The sequence below is a fragment of the Dromiciops gliroides genome, chromosome X, assembly GCF_019393635.1.
Source record: "Dromiciops gliroides isolate mDroGli1 chromosome X, mDroGli1.pri, whole genome shotgun sequence".
Taxonomy (NCBI): Eukaryota; Metazoa; Chordata; class Mammalia; order Microbiotheria; family Microbiotheriidae; genus Dromiciops; species Dromiciops gliroides.
The window spans coordinates 27,537,676-27,562,545 of NC_057867.1; the positions used below are offsets into that span (position 1 = coordinate 27,537,676).

The following is a 24,870-nucleotide window of genomic DNA, read 5'->3' on the forward strand; positions in this document are numbered from 1 at the left end:
CACACACACACACACACACACACACACAATTTTACAGAAGAGAAAACTGAGGCCCAAAGAAATTGACTTTCACTGGGTCACAAAGGTAATATCAGAGGCTGGATTTGAACCCAACTCCAGAGTCAGTGGTCTTTCCATGAAACTACACAAGTGCGTTAAACAAGTATTTATTTTTCAGAAACAAGTCTTCTGGAATTTCTCTGGGAAGATTTTTTTCCATTTTACAGGGTTTAATTCTCAGACAACCACAAAGGAGAATCTTCAAGCACTGGTGGAGCTATGGCTACATGGTGAGTAAACTGAGACCTGAATAATCAACTATGAGAAAAAGACATCAGAAGACAAAGTGAAGAGCTATGAGTGAAGAGCAAATAAACTATCCCAGTGGGCTTGGTGATATTCTGATGGCCCATAAGGAATAGGGAAAGAGAATAAATCATGAAAGAGGGGGAGGGGCAGAAATAGTACCACAAACACGCCCCTCCCCACACAGGATGACCTAAGCTATGTGACCCAAACCAAGAGTGGGTACAGTTAACCCACTTTGGCCCCAACCTCAGCTGTTCTGGCTGGATAGCTTGGCCATCGGAGCCCCAGCACCTCAAGTTATTTCTATGATGGGATGAATAGCAGATAGGTCTGTCTCTTCATACTGGCTGGGGTCCTCATTGGGCTGGTCTAACTCCAAATCCCTATCCCAGAAAGGGCAAACTTCAGTCAAGGTATTATGAAAGGTAGATTCGGGAGGGGCCTGTGTGGGGCTCAGGATCATCTGCCACCAAGAATGCAGAGACATGTTAAGCTCATTGCGGAAACTTTGGTTGAGCCAATAGTAGATAATGGGGTTGTAGCACGTGCTACTCATGGCAAAACAATGGGAAGCAAAGTATACAACCTGGTGGCTGTAAATGACACCACTGGACAGGAACACCTCATAGAAAAAGAGGGGGAACCAGCAGATGGCAAAGACCACCACAACCGTCACCAGCATCTTCAGGGTCATCTTCTTCTTCTGTAGGTAGTTGAGGGTGTTATCCGATATATTGCTGATGGAATTGTGCGCCCACAGCTTCTTGGCCATGAGTGAGAAGGCGACCAAAATCACCACCAGGGGCAGAAAGAACAGGAAAACGAAGGTAATCAAGTCCAGGTACTTCCTGATAGCATTGATTGGGATGGGGAACCTCGGGAAGCAGACCATCTTGTTGTTCTTATTCCTGGTGTATCAGATACAGAAAGAGAAAGACAGACAGAGGGATAGAAGCGATCAGAGACACAGAGATAAAGGCTGGATTTGGAGTCAGAGGGGCTCCTTTGAATCCCACCTCAAATTACTCTGGCGCTCCCTTTTCTTTCTTTTTTTTTTTGTGGACCAATGAGGGTTAAGTGACTTGTCCAGGGTCACACAGCTAAGTGTCAAGTGTCTGAGGCTGGATTTGAATTCGGGTCCTCCTGAATCCAGGGCCGGTGCTTTATCCACTGCAGCGCCACCTAGCTGCCCCTCCCCCATTTACTTTCTTATGCTGACCCACGATCTTTTGAAACCACAATGGAAAAAGTCATGATGTGGAAGGGAGCAACTAATAAAAATGTCCTTGCTTTGAATTCATTGGGCATTTGGATTGGTCAGTATAAAGAGACAGATTGACAATGGCACAAGCCAAAGAGTGATTTGTGGAAACCCTCCCCCGCAAAAATAGAACCTGATTCATGTAAAGTCAGCGACTGGGGTTCAGAATCATGGGTTAAAATGATCTGTATACCTATTGTATAGCCCCACATAGAGTGTAAGCTCCTTGAAGGCAGAAATTGTTTTTAGCTTTTCCCTTTATCTTCACCATCTACAGCAGAACCTTGCCCCTTTTTTTGGTGAGGCAAGTGGGGTTAAGTGACTTGCCCAGGGTCACACAGCTAGTAAGTGTCAAGTGTCTGAGGCCGGATTTGAACCCAGGTCCTCCTGAATCCAGGGCCCGTGCTATATCCACTGTGCCACCTTGCTGCCCTCCTGCTCCCTTTTCTCCTAGCACAATTCCTGGCACATGACTAGAAGTGTTTGGTAATTAATCTGATCTTAGTTTGCTTCTCCGTAAAATGAGAGTGTTCGAATAAATGATTTCTAAGATCCCTTGCAGCTATGAATCATATGATCCTACATTTAACAGTAGTGTCTACTTTTCTTTCCCCCAAGAGTCATAGCTAGCTATATGAACTGGGAGAATCAAAAGGGGAGAAACATCCCAGATGTCAGAGGTCAATGAGTCCAACCTGAATCACTTCTACGATACTCCCAACAAGTAATCATTCAGCCTTGGTTAAAGAGTTCCAGAGACGGGGAGCTCATTACCTCATAAGGGAGCCCATTCAATGTTGGAAGTTTTTGAGTTATTAGGAAGTTGGGGGGGGGACCTAAACCTGTATCTCTACAAGTTTCCCCTCTTGCTCTTAGCTTGCTCTTTCAAATACCTGATGTCTTTCCTAAGCATTCCAATCAGGGGTTCTAACCTGGGGTCCACCGATTTTTTTTAATACTTTGATAATTTGCATTTTCATTCAGTTGTTTCAGTCCCATCCATCTCTTCCTGACCCCATTTGGGGTTTTCTTGGCAGAGATACTGGAGTAGTTTGCCATTTCCTTCTCCAGCTCATTTTCCAAATGAGGAACTGAGGCAAACAGGGTGAAGTGACTTGCCCAGGGTCACACAGCTAGGACGCGTCTGAGGTCAGATTAAAATTCGGTTCTTGAGCAGCTAGGTAGTGCATGGGGATAAAGCACCGGCCCTGGATTCAGGAGGACCTGAGTTCAAATCCGACCTCAGACACTTGACACTTACCCTGGGCAAGTCACTTAACCCTCATTGCCCCACCAAAAGAAAAAAAAAAAGAAACTCAGTTCTTCCCGACTCCAGGCCTGGGTCTTTATCCAGTGCACCACCTAGTTGCCCATTTTGATCATTTTATTTCAATATAATTGGTTTTCTTGGAAATCCTATGCATTTTATCTTATAGATTTAAACATGTGATTCTGATAAAGGGTTCAAAGGCTTCACCAGACTGATAGCCCAAGGAGCAAAAGGGTTCAAGTGTGCCCTCCAACACTTCCTAGCTGTGTGACCCTGAGCAAGTCACTTAAACCTCTGTTTGCCTCAGCTTCCTCATCTGAAACCTACATTTCAAATGTTGTTATGAGGATCAAATGAGATCATATTTATAAAGTGGTTAGCACAGTGCCTGGCACATAGCTATATTACACATTAATAAATGCTTATTTCGGGGCAGCTAGGTGGCGCAGTGGATAGAGCACCGGCCCTGGAGTCAGGAGGACCTGAGTTCAAATCCGGCCTCAGACACTTAACACTTACTAGCTGTGTGACCCTAGGCAAGTCACTTAACCCCACTTGCCTCACCAAAAAAAATAAATAAATGCTTATTTCCTTCCTTCCTTCCTTCCTTCCTTCCTTCCTTCCTTCCTTCCTTCCTTCCTTCCTTCCTTCCTTCCTTCCTTCCTTCCTTCCTTTCCTTCCTTCCTTCCTTCTTTCCTTCCCTCCCTCCCTCCCTCCCTCCCTCCCTCCCTCCCTCCCTCCTTCCTTCCTTCCTTCCTTCCTATGCCCTGCAGTATAAACTGAGATTTTGTTAGCTCTTTGGGCCAGTACCATTATGGCCTTCATAGGAGCACAGATTTAGAGCGAGAAGGTTACATCTAGACCAACCCTGCCATTTTACAGGTAAAGAAACCGAGGCCCAGAAAGATTAATGGCCTTATTCAGGATCACAAAAGTAGCAAGTGCCAGAAATGGAATTTGAACCCAGGTCCCTTGATTCCAAATCCAGTGCTCTTCCCTCTTGGAACTGCCACTTGTAATGAGTTGCAAATTAACTAATGTTTTGTGTATATATATTCCAAGTAACTCCAAAATCCAAGGGGAGGATCATAATTAGCACATTCCTTCGTTGTACATCTGCATATATTCTGGCTGGCAAAAGTAACAAGTTGTCTAGTTCCTAAAAGCTGTCTGCATTGATCAGAGATGGAACAAGGCCAAAATGCTGATTCTGGTAGGAAATACAGGATTCCAAATTCAAATACATTTGCATTTCCTGATGCCCTAGACCAGAGCATAAAACCTTGACCTTTGGGAACAGAAGTGTAAATGGAAGCATAATTCATGGATTAATGGGACTAAGTGGTACTCCTCGAGGGGTACTTTATTTCCCTATGTTGGCACAGATGAACACAACAGGGTGCCTAGGCTGGACCCATTTTGAAATTACTGGGAAGGGGGAAGCTAGGTGGTGCAGTGGGTAAAGCACCGGCCCTGGATTCAGAAGGACCTGAGTTCAAATCTGGCCTCAAACACTTGACACTTACTAGCTGTGTGACCCTGGCCAAGTCACTTAACCCTCATTGCCCACAAGAAAAAAAAAAGAAAATGAAATGAAATTACTGGAAAATATTTTAGTGGACCTTAGAGGAAAACTCCCTACTGTCCACTCAAATCAAATCAATTGAGATCATGTTTGAAAAGTGTTCAACACCTGTCTGGCACATAGTAGGCACTAGATTCCTTTCCACTCCTTTCCCTTCCCTCTTATCTTCCTCCCACCTTTATTGACTTGTTGTTGTTTGTCCTTTGTTCTTGAAGAGGACCATGACATCATGTCATGACTTGCAGGGGATTGGATTTAAGTGAGGGAAGGCTGTGCAAAGTCACCAACCTCACTTTCTCATCAAGGGCCATCTGGGTCCAGTGGCAAGATATACATCAGGGGGCAGCTAGGTGGCGAAGTGGATAGAGCACTGGTCCTGGGGTCAGGAGAACCTGAATTCAAATCCGGTCTCAGACACTTGACACTTACTAGCTGTGTGACCCTGGGCAAGTCACTTAACCCCAATTGCCTCACCAAAAAAAAAAAAAAAAAGATATAGATCAGGACCACTGGAGATGGTCCTGGATGTTTAAGGCGATCATGGTTAAGTGATTTGCCCAGGGTCACACAGCTAGTCACTCAGACACTTGTCTGAGGTGAGATTGAACTCAGGTCCATCCAACTTCAGGGCCAGTGCTCTATCCAATGTGCCACTCTAGCAACCCCTCTGCTGACTATAAAGGCAGTGGGGTGACTCAGCAGATAGAGCACTGGGCCTGGTGTTGGGAAGACCTGAGTTTAAATCCAGCCTATGACACTGACTAGCTGTGAGACCCTGAGCAAGTCACTTAACCTCTGACTGCCTTAGTCTCCTCAACTATAAAAAGGGGATAAGAATAGTACCTACCTCTGTGGATTATTGTGCATATAAAATGCTTAACACAGTGCCCGGCACATAGTAGGCATTAACGTCAGTGTTTGTTCTCTCACCTCCCCCACCTCCTTCTTTCTTAAAACCTTCCTACCATTGTCTGAGCCACCCAGAAGAGAGGGAGAGGTGGGAGCCAAGGGAAGAGAGACAGGGAGATATGGAGAAAGATCCATATGAACTCCCTGCATGCTGAAGTTTTGCCACTCTAAAATGGGGCCCTCTAGGTGACATCCCGAGTTCTAGCACTGCCTAGAAGAGCCGGGAAGAGGCGCTGGCCCTACACTGGCCCACTTACATAGGCTCGATTTCAGGGAATTTCTGGTAGATAGCATGTAGTAGGGAAAAGAAGCTGGCCAGGGTCCAGATAATGATGATGTAGATCCCCACCTTCCTAGTGGTCATCAGCGGCTTCAGAGGTCTCATGGTTACCTGCGAAGAGGCCAGGGAGGAAACCAAAGAAGAGTCAGGCGCTAGAAAGGGGACATTCACTTCTTTATTCAACAAGCTCTGCTCCAATGCACATTTGGAGAGAATGCATGCTGGGCTCTCAGGGAGACACAGTCTGGATAATAATCCCTGGCCTCCCCCCATTCCCGGCCTCCCTCCTCGGAGTTTACAGCCTGTGACAGGGATCCATGATGAACACAGATAACTACGATGTACAACAATGGCTGCGAAGGGCATCGAGAAAGTGACAAAGTGCTATGTGAGCCAAGGGTCTTCCCATGGGGAGAAGCAAAAAAGAATTCATGAAGGAGGCAGCATTTGAATCTGACTCAAAAGGCTAAGGAGGAATCCAGCAAGCAGAGTGGGAACCCTTGGCACGTTGGGCACAAGAACTCCTACCCCCATTTCCAATGCAGGCTACTGCTTGGGCTTCTCCTACTCTGTATAGACTGAGTCACTCAGGCTGGAAAAGCCCCTTGGAACTGAACCTTGACCTTCGCTGGGAAGAGTACCTTCCCTCTCTTTTGTTTCTCTGCCTGGACCCATTCCTAGATGGGGGAACAAGCTTTGACCTCCCAATCCCTTTAATCCTGAATCTGAAGAGCAAAGCCCCCTCCCCAACTCATGCTTCCCACACTCTTATCCCTAGGCACCTTGGCCCTACCCTCCAAGCCCCCCCCCCATGCATTATGGGATTCCTGCTAGATCACAAACTCGTTTCCCTTCATTCAAGACCTCTTGCTCCTACCATCTTCTGGCTCTGACTGAGACCCAACTCCCTCGGGATGACTCTGCACCCTTGGCCATCCTCTCTAGTAATGGGTACACCTTCTAGCAGACCACCCCCGACTACTCAGCACCAGTAGGGGTGTTAGGATACCCTTTGTTTCCCTCAATGGCCCCTTCCAGACTCAACCTCAGCTCCCATCCCTCAACAACCTCTTCTCCTTTGCGGCTCATGCTGTCCAAATGGTCTAAGCAGATCCTGGTGGCCATTATTTACCAAGCCCCAGAACATTCCCCCTCCTTCCTCAGTGAGTTCGGGGACTGCCCCGTAGTCTTTCTCACAGTCCAAACTCCTGACTACATATTAGGGCACATTCACATCCACATGGATGATAGAAGTTACCCCCCTCCCCAATGATGTCATCACCCTCAAGGGTTCAGGAATTCCTCTGTCAGGTCATATTCTCCCATCATTTTATCTCCCCCTAGGTTTTCCTCCTCCTAAGCATATTCTTCGTGACCTCCTCTTTGGCTCAGTCTTTTCCCAGGTCATCACCTCAGCTTTGGCTACACTCTCCTTCCTTCTACATCTCCCCGCTTAGTGAGTCAGTCCAACTTTAAGCTACCTTCAGGCCCCTTGACCCCTGGTCCCATCACCATTCACTCCTTGCCAAACTCCAAGCCCAGATTCCTCCCACCATCTGTCTCTTTCTCTCCTACTCACTGCTGAAGAGAGGGAAGAATTCACACCACAGTGCAGAGATCACTACAAATTTATGTTATCAAAACCCAAGTGGCCTCTTACTTCAGGAAGTTAATCCTTCTCCTCCTCCCTAATCGATTCTCTCACTCACTGACAGCAGTGGTTACTACAAATCTTTTCATTTCTCCTAACACTTCACACAGCATCCCCTCCCTGTGCCCTCTTGACTGAAAACCTGAACTCATGGGGATTTTTTCTGTTTTTGTTTTGTTTTTTGCAGGGCAATGAGGGTTAAGTGACTTTCCCAGGGTCACACAGCTACTAAGTATTAAGTGTCTGAGGCTGTATTTGAACTCAGGTCCTCCTGAATCCAGGCCCAGTGCTTTATCCACTGCACCACCTAGTTGTCCCAAACTCATGCTTTCTTAAGAAAATCAAGTTCCGGGGCAGCTAGGTGGCACAGTGGATAGAGCACCGGCCCTGGAGTCAGGAGGACCTGAGTTCAAATCTGGCCTCAGACACTTAACACTTGCTAGCTGTGTGACCCTGGGCAAGTCACTTAACCCCAATTGCCTCACTAAAAAAAAAAACAAAAACTTAAAAAAAAATAAAATCAAGTTCCCTTCTCCTTAGCTTGCACCCCCTTGACATCATTTCCCATCATGTCCTCCTTTCCTCCAGTTTCTCATTAAGAGATGGCCCTTCTCCCTTCCAAGTTCAACCCCTTTCCATGTACCTTCGATCCCATCCTCTTCCATCTTGTCTAACAGATGACCCCCACTGGCACCCCCAACCTTGCTCTAATCTTCAGTCTCTCCCAATATACTGCTTCCTTCCCTGCTGCCTACAAACACACCCAGGTTCCTTAATTCTCAAAAAAAAACCCCTCAGTAGGCCCTATCACGCCTGCTGGCTAGTTGCCTCTACCTCTCCTCTCTTTCTCAGCCAAATTCCGTGAAAAAGCCGTCTCTATTTGGTGTTTTCATTTGTTCCCTTCTTGTACTCATCTTAACCCCTCTGCATGCTGGCTTCTGACCTCATCACTCAACTGAAACTTCTCTCTCCAGATCTACCAATGATCTGATCATTGCTTAATCCGGGGCCCCTTACTCACTCTTCATTCTTCTTGACACCTCTGTATCATCTGACACTGTTGGCCATTCTCTCTCCTCCTGGATACTCTTTCGTCAATGATTCTCCATGACACATTCCCCACCCCCACCCCCACCCCCGTGTCTCTCCCCCTGTGTCTCTGTGTCTGTGTGCATCTCTCTGTCTCTCTCCCCTTTCCTTCTCAGTCTCCTTTGCTGGCCTATCCAAGGTTCTGTCCTTGGCCTCTCCCCTTTGATCTCTCCAATCTCATTTGGCAATGTTAACACAGGCTTTGTAATGACTATACATACCTTCCTGTCAAGGCCAACCTGGCTAGTTGGTGTGTAACTCTGATAGGCTGGTATAGTTGTTACAAAGCCCATGTTAACATTAACTTCGTCAGTCCCAACAGGTTCAATGATCATCTCTATACAGATAGCAACAAGGTCTCTACGTCCAGCCCCAGTATCTGTTCTGAGTTTCGGTCCCACATCAACTACTGGATGTCTATAACGGAACTTTACATAAGCACCTCAAACACATGTTCCAAAGAGAACTCATCAGCTTCCCCCCCCAACCCCCTCTCTTCCAAACAGCCCTATTTTTGTCCAGGGTCAAACCATCCTTTGGGTCACTTGGATTCTAAACTTTAGCCTATCTTTGGCTACTCACCCCATGTATTCAGACTCTCATCTGGACCACTTCAATAGACTTCCAATTAGCCTCCCTGACTCAAGTCTCTCAAGTGATTTTCAGAGAACCTTCTCAACCTTAATGACTTCCAGTGGCTCACTATTACCTCTAAGATCAAATGTCAACTCCTCTTTTTGACACTTCACCTCTTCCCAACCTAGCCGCTTCTTCCCTTCGAGTCTTCTGCCACATGACTCCCCTTCTCACATTCCACTATCCAGCCAGATTGGGCTACTTGCCATCCCAGGAACACAACTTGCCATCTTCCATCTCCATGCCTTTGCCTTGTGCCTGAAATGCCCTCTTGCCTTACCTTGGCTTCTTGTAGCCCTTGGCTTCCTCTGGTCTCAGCTTGGGTACCACCTTCGGAAGGCAGTCCTTCCTGGATCTGTCAGTTGCTGGTACCTTTCCCTCCAAAGTTACCTTGTGTCTGCTTTGTTTGCATCTCACTAATGCTAATATATGCACATGTTGTCTGCCACAAAGATTGTAAACTCCTTGAGGGCAGGGACAATATAATGTTGTCTTCATATCCCTTGAACCTAGTGAAGTGCCCAGCGCATAGTGTTTATTAAATGTTTGTTGACTGAATGAGGAAGGCTGAAGACTTTGAATGTCAAGCAATGGGAAGCCACTGAAACTTTTTTTTTTTAAACCCTCTCCATTACTGGGGGTCGAAGTCTTTCTTTCTTTTTGTTTGTTTGTTTGTTTGTTTTTGCAGGGCAATGAGGGTTAAGTGACTTGCCCAGGGTCACACAGCTAGTGTCAAGTGTCTGATGCTGGATTTGAATTCAGGTCTTCCTGACTCCAGGGCCAGTGCTCTATCCACTGCGCCACCTAGCTGCCCTCCTACTGAAACTTTTTGAAGCAGAGGAATAACACGGGCAGATCTAAGAAAGATTGTTCTGAGTGAATGTCAGGGATAGATGGAGTGGGGAGAGAGCAGAGGCCCCAAGTTCTGTTAAAAGGCAATGATAATAGTTGTCCAGGTGGGTGACAATGAAGGGCTATATGAAAGGGTAGAATCGAGCTATTAGATCAATTATTATAATAATTATTAGCATTATTATATTAGAATTAGAAATTGGGGACAGCTAGGTGGTTCAGTGGATAAAGCACTGGCCCTGGATTCAGAAGGACCTGAGTTCAAATGCAGCCTCAGACACTTGACACTTAATAGCTGTGTGACCCTTAATCCTCATTGCCCCACAAAAATAAATAAATAAATAAAAAGAATTAGAAATGGGGCAGAACCCATGCCTAGGTTACTTCCCAAATGTCCAGAAGGTTCTGGAAGAAGCCGGACACTTCCCTGCAAACCACTGGTCAGAGACATCAGTTAGTTCAATTGGGTGGCAGGTGATGGTGACAACACCCATGGGACGGTCAGCTTCTCTCTGCTTCCTAGTCACTGCACCTTAAAACCCAAACCTTTTATCACAACAGGGACTGGGTAGGGGTGCAAATGGATCAGCGTCATTCATTCTGAGAACTGCTCACTATAACCTACTGATGGAGTGCTATCGGCATCTTTGAGACAGAAGAGCGTAGCCAGGATCAAAGGCTGTCAAGGTGGGCAGCTAGATGGCGCAGTGGATAGAGCACCGGCCCTGGATTCAGGAATACCTGAGTTCAAATCCGACTTCAGACACTTAACACTCACTAGCTGTGTGACCCTGGGCAAGTCATTTAACCCCAATTGCCTCACCAAAACAAACCCCCCCCCACCACCAAAAAAAAAGGCTGTCAAGGTGAAAGGGATTGTAGAGGGCAGAGAATCTGGCATGGGGAAAATATGACTTGAGAAATTAAAATCCATTTATTTCTATTTATTGACATAATATATTCATAGAAATGAAGATGAATAAACTTAATTGATAAATTGATAAGCCCAATCTTGTCCCCATGTACAACCCTTTTTATCACCCAAGTGGACAACCACGATCGTAGCTTTCTCCCTCGATAGGAGAAAGGCACACTAAGCACGGGGCACGGGAATTAAGACATAAAGCTACTTTAAAGATCCTCGAAATCTAACCCAGGCATTTGACAGATGCAGAAACTGAGACCCAGGAGGATCACGTGACTAGCCCGAGGTCACACTGCTAAGACAACAGCAAAGCTGGCATAACTTCACCTCAGTCTTCCTCAGTTTCATCATCTACAAAATGAGGATAATGCCAGGACCTATCTCCCAGGCTTGTTGCAAGGTGCCTTGCAAACCTTTGCAGCACGACATAAATGCTAGCTATCATTCAGGGCCAGCTCCCCCCAAATGCAATGTTCTTCCACTTGCCCCCACTGCTTCTAAGGACCTGTTAGGGATGGGGGTACACTTGCATCATGGCAAAGGGAAGAGAGGCTCCCAAAATAAAGGTACTGCCTGCGGGTCCTGGTTGTGGGTCAACTGCAGAAACCTTTGTCCGTTGCTCTCAAGTATAAGCATTGGGTTCTTGTCTTTGTCTGTGGTTGAGAATGAAAGTCCCTAGTACACAGAGGGGCAGAGAAGGCCAGAGGGAGGGAAGGGCGTTAAAGATCATTTGACTTTTAGGGAAAACCGATCCACCTCCCTCTCCTCGAGAGTGGGGAGTGTCAAAGTTTGGGAGTACGACAATCTGGGTTGAAATCCTGACTCTGGCATTACTTTAGGCATCATTAATCTCTCTGGGCCTCAGTTTCCCCATCTGGAAAATGCAAGGGATTAGAATAGATGATCTCTAAGGTCCCTCCCAACTGTATGTATGTATGTGTGTGTATGTATGTATATGCGTGTGTATGTATGTATGTGTGTATGTCTTTTGTCCCATGATCCTCTCCCCCTTCCTCCCTTCCTCCCTTCCTTTTCCCAGCCCTATCCCTCTGCCCCCTTCTCATCTGGAAACAGCTGAGTGAGACATTTCCCAGATTTTGAGATTGGAAGGTACTTGGGTAGCATCCCATCGAACCTAGATATGGAATAACACCCTAATACATCATAAAATACCTAAGAACTGTTCTGAACCTCTGCCCAGGAGATCTCTAAGGAGGGGGGAAACCTGTCTTCTCTCAAGGCAAGCCATCCTACTTTGCAAACAGGCTTCTGCCCCCTCTACACATCGCCCCTTGCCCCTGGTTCTGCCCTCTGGGACCAAACAGAACACGGCTGCTTCCTCTCCAAACATGAACCCCTCATCTCTCTGGATGGGCCCCACCCCAGTTTATCTCTGTCCTTAGTCCTTAAACTGCCCAAAACTGACCCTGATGCTCTGGCCGGGCCGATTGGGGAGTGATTGCTTGGCCGGGGCTCTCCTAACGCAGGCCAGCAGGCCCCTGGCGTTTTGGGCCGCTTCTGCTTTACCATTTCTGACTCGCCTTGAGCTCACAGTCCACTAAAATGTCCAGATCTCGCATCAGAAAAACTCCCATCTAAGCAAGCACCTCTCGCTCTAGACAGGAGAGGTTGACTTTGTGACTCCCAGTGGAAGGTTTTTCATTGATCCCAAGCGGGTTTCCTCTTATTACATTCAGCCCATGCTCTTGCCTGTGGAGAGTGTTTGGGATCCTGGCTTTGCCAGATCTGATGAGCATCCCTTCTATGCTCTTATCCAAGTGATTGGTAAAGATGTTAAGTAGCACGGGGGCCCGAGCCATAAATCCCTGGGGTACTCTGCCAGAGACTTCCTGCCCAGCTGAGGCTGGACCCTGAACATTGCCCCTTTGAGTGTGTGGGGGCAGGGATTGGGCTTCCCTTTATGCCTCGTGAGGATGACCAGTGACTTTTAGCAGGGCCTGGACAGCAGCCTGGGCTGAAATCAACAACCCTGAGCAAGGCTCACTGTCCCTGTCCGGGCCCCTTCTGTGTCCCATGCCCAGGTACCGAGGCTTTGCCCCAGCCCAGCTAGCCCACACCCCTCCCCTCGTGGGTTCCAGGGGCCCTCTGGTACCTCGTAACGATCCACAGCGAGCGCTACAAAGGTGAGCACAGAAACGTAGACGTAGCAGAATTGGACAAAGCGATTCAGGTGACACATCATGTATCCAAAGACCCAAATGGCATCGATGAAAGTTACCTGTGGGCATAAGGTGAGACACCAAGTGAACCCAAAAGCCTTCAGTGAACAGTAACCAGCCCCACCCCCGGGGGGGGGGTCACAAGGGCCAATGAAGAGTGGCAGGAGAGATGAGAAATGGGCTCTAAGTGTTGGGAATGGGGAGTTAATAAGGACAAGGAAACTCAAGGTATTTGGGCTCTTTTTTCCACCTAAAGGCTTTAGAAAATTTCAACTAATTCATAATGTATGTGAATCTATGCAAATCCATTTAAGGGGCAAGTATTTGTGAATCTACAAATTAATGATTCCCCTGGATCTGATTAGATGAAGTTGAGAACACTCTACTCAGTGCCGACTATCTATATACCTTCCTACCTGTGTGACCTTGGGTAAGTCACTTCCTCAACAAGAGCCTTTGTTTCTTCTGTAAAGTGAGGGGGCTGACTGGGTGAGCCCTAGAACTTCCCTTCCAGCTCATTAAATTCAGCACATTTACTAGACATTTGCTCTGCACCAGGTACTAGGAGACAACAGTGGTCCTCTTCTCTCAATCCCTGCTACTGATTTGTGCCTCCCACAAAGGACCATAGGAAGAATGACTAGCAAGATCCTAGAAAGATCCCTCAAAGCAAGAAGTGACTCATGGGGCAGTTGGGTGGCACAGTGAATAGAGCACTGGCCCTGGAGTCAGGAGGACCTGAGTTCAAATCCGACCTCAGACACTTGACACTTACTAGCTGTGTGACCTTGGGCAAGTCACTTAACCCCAATTGCCTCACCAAAAAAAAAAAAAAAAGAATTGACCCTAAGAATAATGCCAGTCACCATGTCTCTGATTCTTTAAGATACAGGGATCTTCCCTTCTTAACCACCCTGGGTGAGAGGAGGGGGGAGATTAGAATGAGGTTCCCTCACTTTACAGATGAGGAAACTGAGGCTCTGTAAAATGACATAACTTGTCCAGGCTCACACAAATGCCTACCTGCTAAGCAAAGAGGAAGCTTCTTGTGATTTGTAGTCAAAGCAATGTAGGTTGAAGGTATGGAACTTTTAAAGAAATACCCCCAGGAACAGGAACCCAAAGGGGACCTTAGAACTCCCTTTCCAATAGACCTTTACAAGCAGGATAACCCCATGACCATTTCCTTTTCCCTACTAAAGTTCTGGGGTTGAAACAGGTCTCCTTGGAGGTCTGCAGTAATATGAGGTCGATATTGAAACAGAGTTTGAAAGAGAAATGGGAGAACATTTTATCATTGGGGGGAAGAGGGAAAGAGGAGAGAAAAGAGGAGGGGAATGAGAAAAGGGAGGGTGGGGAGAAGAAAAAGGGAGGAGACAAGAGAGGAAGGGAACAAAAAGAGGAGAGGAAGAGATGAGAATAAAGGGAGGGGAGGGAGTTTACGGGCAGCTAGGTGGCGCTACACTGCATGGGTGGGGTGGGGCAGGGCTGGGTCTGGAGTCAGGAAGGCCTGAGTTCAAATCCAGTCTCAGTAATTTCCTGTCTGTGTGACCCCCCCCCCAAAGTCACTTCCCCCTGTCTGCCTCAGTTTCCTCATGTGTCAAATAAGCTGGAGAAGAACATGCCAACCCCCTCCTGTATCTTTGCCAAGAAAACCCAAAAATGCGGTAATGGGGGAGTCAGACACGAGTGGAAAACGACTGAGGAACAACGAGGAGCATGAGGAAAAGAGGGGAAAAGAGAGGCAAAGTGAGGAATAGGAAGGAGAGAGGAGTGCAGGGAGGTAGAAAGGACAGGGGAAAAGGTGTGTAGTCTAGTTGAACCTCCTCAGACGAACGAGGAAACTGAGGCAGAGAGAGGTGAATACCCGAGTCCCTCCAGAATGGGCTTGGCCCCAGCTCCCCTGCCTGGAGAGCCCTCGATCTCTGCTCTTTCTCCCCCACCCTATGCCCCTCCCCCACCTCCTAACCTCCAGACAATTCGGCCTAAACAAGTGGCCGGGAGGAGGGGGGGGGGGGGTGAGAATCTCTTCAGATCTCAAAGTATTCTGTGAGGAAAAAGTACGTGATCCCCTTTAGATGGCCCCTAGGCAAGTAGAAAATGCGCCCCGGGGTCTGCCACCATGCCCCTCGCGCCTCGCTTTCCGTTACTCCCTTCTTGGCCTCCCCTCCCCCTTCCCCCACCCCCCCACCCCACCCCACAACATCATTACCAAAGCGAAAGATGTGTTCAACAAGGTGAGAAGCATGTTGGCGCCAGTGAGGTTGATGATGAAGAGCCCGGTGACTGAGTGGACCCTCTTATACTGCAAGATAACGCTACCGACCACAGAGTTTCCAAAGACTGAGAGTAAGAGGATGGAGAAGTAGGCGAAGATGAACAGCCCCCTCAGCCTGAAGGGCTCCTCGGCGTTGAGACCTTCCCCGTGGCTCAGGACCAGGCTCAGATTCATCTCGGTGGTGCTAGAAAAGTCGGGGAAGCCGTACAGGAGCGACTTAACGGACGGCCCCACGGTCTCAGTGGTCCGGGAGGTCTCATTGAGCAGAGACATCGCCCCGAAACCGCCCGGGGTGGTCGTCAACGGAAGGGACCCCATGGCGCCAACCGAGTGCGTTCCTCGAGGCTGAGCGCGCGCCGAGCTGAGGAGGCGTCGGAGGCACCCTTAGGAGCGCCCTCGAAGTTCCTGGCCGCGCCCTTGCTCTTGGAGCGACGCGATTGGCTGCCTGGAGCCCCACCCCACCCCCCGCTGACCCCGCCCCGCCCCTCCGCTTCTCGCCCTCCTGTTGCTCCACAGCGAGGCAGGGCCCGCGGGGGAGGGGGGGGAGCGAGCCAATGGGGAGAGGCCGAAGAGCCTCTCCAGGGGGCGCTGGGAGCCGGGCCCTCCAGGCTCCCCCGGGGCTGCGACTCCTTGTCAGCTGCCCTCCCTCTCCCCCCAACTCTGTCTCTTGCGCCTTCCTTGTCTCCCCCCTCTCTCTCCATATCTTTCCTCTCTCCATCTCTCTCTTTTATCTCTCCTCTGTCTCTCTTTCTCTTCTCTCTCCTCTCCCCATCTCTCTCCTCTCCATCTCTCTCCTCTCTCCTTTCTCTCCTCTCCTCTCTCTCCTCTCTCCATCTCTCTATCTCTTTTATCTCTCCTTTTCTCACTGTCTCTCCATCTTTCTTCTCTCTCCTCTCTCTCCATCTCTCTCTTCTCTCCTCTCTGTCTCTCTTTACTCTCCATCTCTCTCTTTTATCTCTCCTCTTCTCTCTCTCCATCTTTCTTCTCTCTCCTCTCTCCCTCTCTCTTTTATCTCTCCTCTTCTCACTGTCTCTCCATCTCTCTTCTCTTCTCACTCCATCTCTCTCCTCTCTCCGTCTCTCTCTTTTATCTTTCCTCCTCTCTGTCTCTCCATCTCTCTCCTCTCTCCATCTCTTCTCTCTCTCCTCTGTCTCTCTATCTCTATTCTCTCTCCTCTCTCTCCATCTCTCTTTTATCTTTCCTCCTCTCTGTCTCTCCATCTCTCTTCTCTCTCTTCTCTCCATCTTTCTACTCTCTCCGTCTCTCTGTCTCTCTATCTGTTTTCTCTCTTCTCTCTCGATCTCTGTCCTCTCTTCTCTCTCCTTCTCTCTGTCTATCTCTCTGTTCTCTCTCCATTTCTATCCTTTCTATTCTCTCCTCTTCTCTCTCTCCATCTCTCTTCTCCCTCTCCATATCTCTTCCCTCTCTTCTCTCTCCATTTTGTCCTCTCTTCATCTCCTCTCTCTTTTCTCTCTCTATTTCTATCCTCTCTTCTCTCTCCCCATTTCTCTCCTCCCTATCCATCTCTCTCTCTCTCTCTCTCTCTCTCTCTCTCTCTCTCTCTCTCTCTCTCTCTCTCTATATATATATATATATATATATATATATATATATATATATATATATATATATATATATATATATATATCTTCTCTCTCTCAATTTCTCCTCTCTCTTCATTTTTCTCCTTTCTCCATTTCTCTCCTCTTTCCTCTCTCTCTCCATCTCCTCTTTCCATCTCTCCCTTTTCTATCCATCTCTGTGTCTCCATCTGTTTCTCTCTCTCTCCAACTGTCTCTCTGCCTCTCTCCATCTCTCTGTGTCTCCACTTCTCTCTGTCTCCATCTTTTTCTCCATCTCTCTGCAACTGTCTCTCTCTGCTTCTCCCCATCTCTCTGTGTCTCAATCTCTCTTCCTTTCTCTATCTCTCTCCTCTTCTTTCTCCCCCTTTCTCTCTCCTCTTTCTCCCCCTTTCTCTCCAGCTCTTTCCCCTTTCCCTCTTGTTCCTGATCTCATTTCTTTGACTCTGTCTCTCTCTTTCCCCTCTCTCTTCTCTCCTCTTCCTCTCTTCTCCAACCCCCCCTCTTTCCCCTCCTTCTCTTTTGATCTCTGCCCCCTTCTCTTCTTTTCTCTTTCCCTTCCAGCCCTGAGAAAACGCCTGAGCTTGAGACCCTGGATCAGGAGGGTGGGAGGTAGGGGAAAAGTCATGAAGGCTGGATGAGACTGGAGAAAATAGGAAGCGACTTGCAGGATTTATTAAACCCTTCCCCTTTCAGTTGAATATAGGAAAGGAGGAGAGAGGAGGGGAGGAGATGGAAGAACAGAAGAGCAGAGGGAAAGGGAGACAATGCAGGAAGGGAGAAGACAGGGGAAAAGAGGATGAAGGAGAGGAATAGAGGAGAAAAGGCAGGAGGAAAGAGGGTGGAGGAGAGAAGAAGGGAGGAGGAGAAAGAAGGGGAAAGGATGGAGGAGAGGTGAGGCAAGGAGACTAGAGTTTCTCCCAACAACAGATTGGGGGGTAGGGAAGAGACTTGTTTTTGTTGTTGTCTAGCAAACATTCTCTAACTTATTCAGCCCACTGAATGTTGGCTCCTTTGAAGCTGCCCCCTGAAGACGTTCTGCACTCAGGATTTATCCCCAGAGGCTGTATTGCTCACACACCACCTTTCTGAAACTTCTCTTTGCCAATTCTCTTCAGAGCCTGTCAGCTATCCTTTTGAACTTACTCAGTTACCACAGAGTTTCTACCTCTGAGGATCTGTTTGCATTTTGGAAAGTCAGTCACCAAGCATTTATGAAGTGTTTACAATGGGCAAGCCCCTGTGCTAAGTAAGCACTTTGAGACCCCTGGCCTCAGGGAACTCACAATCTAACAGGTTAGACAACAAGCAAACAATCATGGGCCAATGAGTTATATGCTGGGTAATTGGGAGATCATGGCTATGGGGAGGGACTAACAAGACTGGAGAAGCCCCTCCCCTGCCTGGAGAACATGGAATGTGAACTGAGTCTTTTTTTAAATTTTTGTTTTGTTTTTGTTTTTTTGTTTTTGCAGGGAAATAAGGGTTATGTGACTTGTCCAGGGTCACACAGCTAGTGTCAAGTATCTGAGGGCAGATTTGAACTCAGGTCCTCCTGAATCTAGGGCTGGTGCTTAATCCACTTTACCACCTAGCTGCCCACTGAACTGAGTCTTTTTTAATTATAAAAGTATTTTATTATTTTCCAGTTACATGTAGAGACAGTTTACAACATTTGTTTTTATAAGATTTCTAGTTTCAAATTTTTCTCCATCCCTCCCCTCTTTCCCCCCTCCCCAAGACAGCAAGTAATCAGATATAAGTTATATATGTACAATAACATTAAACATATTTCTGCATTAGGCATATTATAAGAGAAGAATCAGAGCAAAAAGGAAAAACCTCAAAAAAGAAAAACAACAGCAACAAAAAGAAAAGAAATAGTATGGTTCAACCTGAATCCTTATTCCACAGTTCTTTTTTTCAGGATTTGGAGAACCTTTTTGTTCATGAGTCCTTTGGAACTATCTTGTAATAATGCTGAGAAGAATCAAGTCTATCACAGTTGATCAACACGTAATGTTGATGACATTGTGTACAATGTTCTCCTGGTTCTGCTCACTTCGCTCAACATCAGTCCACTTAAGTCTTTCCAGGTTTCTCTGAACTGCTCCTGCTCATCGTTTCTTACAGCACAATAGAATTTCATTACATTCATATACCACAACTTGTTCAGCCATTCCCCAATTGATGGACATCCCCTCAATTTCCAATTCCTTGCCACCACAAAAGGAGCAGCTATAAATGTTTGTACATGTGGGTCCTTTCCCCTTTTTTATGATCTCTTTGGGAAAAAGACCCAAAAGTGGTATTGCTGGGGTAAAGGTTATGCACAGCTTTATCGCCCTTTGGGCATAATTCCAAATTGATCTCCAGAATGGTTGGATCAGTTCACAGCTCCACCAAAAATTCATTAGTGTTCCAATTTTTCCACAGTTTTACCAACATTTTTCATTTTCCTTTTTTGTCATATTAGCCAATCTGATAGGTACCAGGTGGTACCTCAGAGTTGTTTTAATTTGTGTTTCTCTAATCAATAGTGATTTAGAGCATTTTTTCATATGGCAATAGATAGCTTTGGTTTCTTCATCAGAAAACTGCCTGTTCATATCCTTTGTCCATTTCTCAGTTGGGAATGACTTGGATTCTGATAAATTTGATTTAGTTCCGGATATATTTTAGAAATGGGGTCTTTGGGGCAGCTAGGTGGCGCAGTAGATAGAGCACCAGCCCTGGATTCAGGAGGACCTGAGTTCAAATCTGGCCTCAGACACTTGACACTTACTAGCTATGTGACCCTGGGCAAGTCACTTAACCCCAATTGCCTCACCAAAAAAAAAAAGGAAAAAAAAGAAATGGGGCCTTTATCATAAGTACTGGCTATAAAAATTGTTTCCCAGCTTTCCGCCTCCCTTCTAATTTTGGATGCATTGCTTCTGTTTGGACAAAACCTTTTTAATTTAAGGTAATCAAAACCATCCATTTTGCATTTCATAATATTCTCTATCTCTTCTTTGGTCATAAACTGTTCTCCTTTCCAGAGATCTGAAAGGTAAACTATTCCTTCCTCTCATAATTTACCTATGGTATCACCTTTTATGCCTAAATCATGTACGCATTTTGACCTTATTTTAGTAAAAGGTGTAAGATGTTGGTCTATGCCTAATTTCTGCCATACCATCTTCCAGTTTTCCCAGCAGTTTTTCTCAAATACTGAGTTCCTATCCCAGAAGCTAGAGTCTTTGGGTTTATCAACCAGTACATTGCTAAAGTCATTTATTACTGTCTCCTGTGCCTAGCCTATTCCACTGATGCACCACTCTATTTCTTAGCCAGTACCAGATAGTTTTTATGACTGCCGCTTTATAGTAGAGCTTCAGATTTGGTACAGCTAGCCCACCTTCCTGTGCACTTTTTCCATTATTTCCCTTGATATTCTTGAACTTTTGATTTTCCAGATGAATTTTGTTATTATGTTTTCTAGCTCTATAAAATAATTTTTAGGTAGTCTGATTGGTATGGCACTGAGTAGGTAAATTAATTTAGGTAGAATTGTCATTTTTATTATATTAGCTTGGCCTATCCATGAGCACTTGATATTTTCCCAATTATTTAGATCTGATTTGATTTGTGTGAAAAGTGTTTTGTAATTATGTTCATAGAGTTCCTGGGTTTATCTTGGCAAATAGACTCACAAGTGTTTTATATTGTCTATCATTACTTAAATGATATTTCTCTTTCTATCTCTTGCTGCTGGACTTTGTTGGTCATGTATAGAAATGCTGATGATTTATGTGGATTTATTTTATATCCTGCTACTTTACTAAAGTCGTTAAGTGTTTCAAATAATTTTAGTTGATTCTCTAGGATTCTCTAAGTACACCATCATATCATCTGCAAAGAGTGATCGTTTTGTTTCCTCCTTTCTTATTCTAATTCTTTTAATTCCTTTTTCTTCTCTGATTGCTAATGCTAACATTTCTAGTACGATATTGAATAATAGAGGTGATAATGGACATCCCTGTTTTACCCCTGATCTTATTGGGAAGGCCTCTAACTTATCTCCATTACATATGATGCTTGCTGATGGTTTTAGGTAGATACTGCTTACTATTTTAAGGAAAGCTCCACCTATTCCTAAGCTCTCTAGTGTTTTTATTAGGAATGGGTGCTGCATTTTGTCAAAAGCTTTCTCTGCATCTATATATGTATATATATATATATAGATAGATAGATAGATAGATAGATAGATATAGATATAGATGCATCTATATATATATATATAATCATATTATTTTGGTTACTTTTCTTATTGATGTGGTTGATTATGTTGATAGTTTTCCTGATGTTGAACCAGCCCTGTATTTCTGGTATAAATTCTACCTTGTCATAGTGTATTATCCTGGTGATCACTTGCTGTAATCTCTTTGCTAATATCTTATTTAAGATTTTAGCATCAATATTCATTAGGGAAATTGGTCTATAATTTTCTTTCTCTGTTTTTGCTTTGCTTGGTTTTGGTATCACCATCATATTGGTGTCATAAAATGAATTTGGTAGAACTCCTTCACCTATTTTTCCAAATAATTTGTGTAATATTGGAATTAATTGTTCTTTAAATGTTTGGTAGAATTTACCTGTAAACCCATCTGGCCCTGGGGATTTTTTCTTAGGGAGTTCATTAATGGCTTGTTCGATTTCTTTTTCTAATATGGGCTTACTTAAGGATTTTTTTCCTCTTCAGTTAACCTGGGCCATTTGTATTTTTGTAAATATTTATCCATTTCATTTAGATTGTCAAATTTATTGACATACAGTTGGGCAATATAGTTTCTTTTTTTAATATAGTTTCTAATTATTGCTTTAATTTCCACTTCATTGGTGGTGAAATCACCCCTTTCATTTCTGATACTGGTATTTTGGTTTTCTTCTTTCTTTTTTTAATCAAATTAACCAATGATTTGTCTATTTAATTGGTTTTCTCATTACACCAGCTCTTAGTTTTATTGATTAATTCTATAGTTTTCTTGCTTTTAATTTTATTAATCTCTCCTTTGATTTTCAGGATTCCTAATTTAGTATTTACTTGGGGATTTTTAATTTGTTCTTTTTCTAGCTTTTTAAGTTGCATGCCCAATTCATTGATCTCCTCTTTCTCTTTTTTATTGATGTAAACATTTAGAGGTATAAAATTTCCCCTAATCACTGCTTTGGCTGCACCCTATAGATTTTGGTATGTTGTCTTATTGTTTTCATTGTCTTGGATGAAGTTATTGATTGTTTCTATGATTTTTTGTTTGACTGACTCATTCTTTAGAAAGAAATTATTTAGTTTCCAATTAATTTTCAGTCTACTTTTCCATGGCTCTTTATTACATGTAATTTTTATTGCATCATGATCTGAGAAGGAAGCATTTACTATTTCTGCCTTTCAACATTTGACTATAAGGTTTTTGTGCCCTAATACATGGTAAATTTTTGAAAATGTACCATGTACTGCTGAGAAAAAGGTATATTCCTTTCTATCCTCATTCAATTTTCTCCAGACATCTATCGTGTCTAACTTTTCTAACATTCTATTCACCTCTTTAACTTCTTTCTTATTTATTTTGTGGCTAGATTTATCTAATTCTGAGAGGGGAAGATTCAGATCCCCCGCTAGTATAGTTTTGCTCTCTATTTCCTCTTGTAACTCATTTAACTTATCCACTAAGAATTTGGATGCTATACCACTTGGTGCATACATGTTTAGTATTGATATTACTTCATTATCTATAGTGCCTTTTAGCAAGATGTAGTTTCCTTCCTTATCTCTTTTAATTAGATCTATTTTTTGCTTTGTTTTTTCTGAGATAAGGATTTCTACCCCTGCTTTTTTTTTTTTACTTCAGCTGAAGCATAATATATTCTGCTCCAACCTTTTACCTTTACTCTGTCTGTATCTCTCTGCTTCAAATGTGTTTCTTGTAAACAGCATATTGTAGGATTCTGGTTTTCAATCCACTCTGCGATTCACTTCTGTTTTATGGCAGAGTTCATCCCATTCACATTCACAGTTATTATTACTAACTGTCTATTCCCCTCCATTCTATTTATCCCCTTTGTACTTCCCCCCCTACCCTGAACTGGGTCTTGAAGGAAGCCAGGAGGCCAAAGTGAGGGGGAGCATGGCAGGCATGCTGGCCAGCCAGGACAAAGGCATAGAGTCAGATGGAGGGACAAGGAGACCAGTGTAGCTGTATCTAAAAGCTCGAGAGGGGGGTTACATGATAGAAGCCTGGGATGGTAGGTTAAGGCCAAGTTGGAAAGGTCTTTAAATGCCAAACAGAGGGGGTTATGCTTGATCCTGGAGATGATAGGGAACCATGGGAGTTTATTGAGTAGGGAAGTGACACGGCCAGGCCTGAACTTTAGGTAACTCACTTTGGCAGGTGAGTGGAGGAGACATTGGAAAGGGACACACACATACACACTTACTAGCTGTGTGACCCTGGGCAATACACTTAGTCCCAATTGCCTTAAACATCAGGGCCATCTCCAGTCTTCCAGATAGATAGATAGATGGATGGATGGATGGATAGATAGATAAACAAACAGACATACAGATAGATAGATAGATAGATAGATAGTTTAGATAGATGGATGGATAGGTAGGTGGGTAGATATAGAGATAGTTACATACATACATACATTCATACATATAGAGATAGGTAGGTAGGTAGATATAGAGATAGATAGATAGATAGATAGATAGATAGATAGATAGATAGATAGATAGATAGATAGATAGATAGATAGATAGATAGATAGATAGATGGACGGACAGATTGATAGATAGATAGATATCACCACTGGACCCAGATTGCTCTGGAGGAGAGAGTGAGGTTAGTGATCTTGTACAGCCCTCCCTCACTTAAATCCAATGCACTGCAAGTCATGACGTCACACCGATGTCATGGTCCTCTTCAAGAATGAAAGTATAGAATCATAGATATAAAACTGGAAAGGTCTTCGGAGGTCATCCATTGAAATCCTCCATTTGTAAGGATGGGGAAACTGAAGCCCAGGGAGATCCAGATTTACCCCCAGGTCACACAATGATGAGCAGAATCAGGAATTGAAACCTTGGCCTTTGACTCCAGATGTATTTTAAGGTATGATAACAATAGAAAAATTTACAAAGTGGTTTATATACCTTATATCCTTGGGTCCTAACAACAATTCAATGAAGATTTTACAAATGAGGAATAAAAACATTTATGTCTTTCTCCCAGTTCTGTTATTAACTGGCTGTGACACTTTGGGCAAGTCTCTTCCCCTTTCTGAGCCTCAGTTTTCTCCTCTGTAAAATAAGAAGGTTCGATTAGACATCTTGCGGGGGCCCTTCTATCTGTAGAGCTAGAGTCCTATGTGTGACTTTGACTAAAAGAAACTTCCCCTCTCTAAGTCTATTTCCTCCTCTGTCAAATGAGAGTTGGGTTGGATGGCTTAGGAGGGCCCCTTGGAGTTTGGGCATTGTATCAGTCCGATATTCTTTGAAGTGAAAGTCAGCATGGTATTATGGGAAACTACCTAGTTTTTGGTGAGAGCACCTGAATTCAAGGTCTAATTCCAATTCACCCTGGTTGTGGGACTTTTGAGCAAATCAGCCCCACTTGGAATCACTGCAAATGGGGATGTGCTTATGCTCCCTACTTTTTGGGGTTCTTGAGAAGAAGGTGATTTGTAACATTTACAGAACTATAGAAAATGGCTACTTTATGATAACTAGCATTGGATATTATTGGATCCAGCCAAGAGAGGGACAGTAGAGATAGGGTCAGTCATAGGGCCTGAGACCTCAGAGTGTTGCCTTTTCTCTCCTCCCTCCCCATCACCCAGTCCTAGCTATAACATGAATGTGTGCCTCCAAACCCAGTGGTCCCCAGTTCCTCAGACCAAAGGATCCTAGATTTAGGGCTGGAAGGGATCTTCAACACCATCTAATCCAAGCTTCTCATTTTAGAGGCAGCGAGGCTGTACAATGGTTGAGAGCAATGGACTTGGAGTCAGGAAGACCTGAGTT

At 44.9% G+C, this 24,870-nt stretch overlaps 1 protein-coding gene across 1 annotated transcript; it reads right to left on the reverse strand.

Moving 5' to 3' along the window:
• Positions 1 to 241: 241 nt before the first annotated feature.
• LOC122733894 (probable G-protein coupled receptor 83) lies at positions 242 to 15,498 on the reverse strand. Its single transcript, XM_043974608.1, has 4 exons — positions 15,160 to 15,498; positions 12,881 to 13,006; positions 5,592 to 5,725; positions 242 to 1,217 (listed from the first exon to the last, which is right to left on the reverse strand). Exons 1-4 carry the CDS (start codon positions 15,496 to 15,498, stop codon positions 602 to 604), a joined length of 1,215 nt encoding a protein of 404 aa, XP_043830543.1. The 3' UTR covers positions 242 to 601.
• Positions 15,499 to 24,870: the final 9,372 nt, after the last annotated feature.

Excerpts from the sequence above, each read along its gene's own strand:
- LOC122733894 (XM_043974608.1), bottom strand. The coding sequence starts at position 15,498 with ATGTCTCTGCTCAATGAGACCTCCCGGACCACTGAGACCGTGGGGCCG. Across the intron at positions 13,007-15,159 it reads TGAACACATCTTTCGCTTTG|GTAACTTTCATCGATGCCAT; the intron begins GTAATGATGTTG and ends TTATGCCCACAG. Across the intron at positions 5,726-12,880 it reads TCGCTGTGGATCGTTACGAG|GTAACCATGAGACCTCTGAA; the intron begins GTACCAGAGGGC and ends GCCTCTTCGCAG.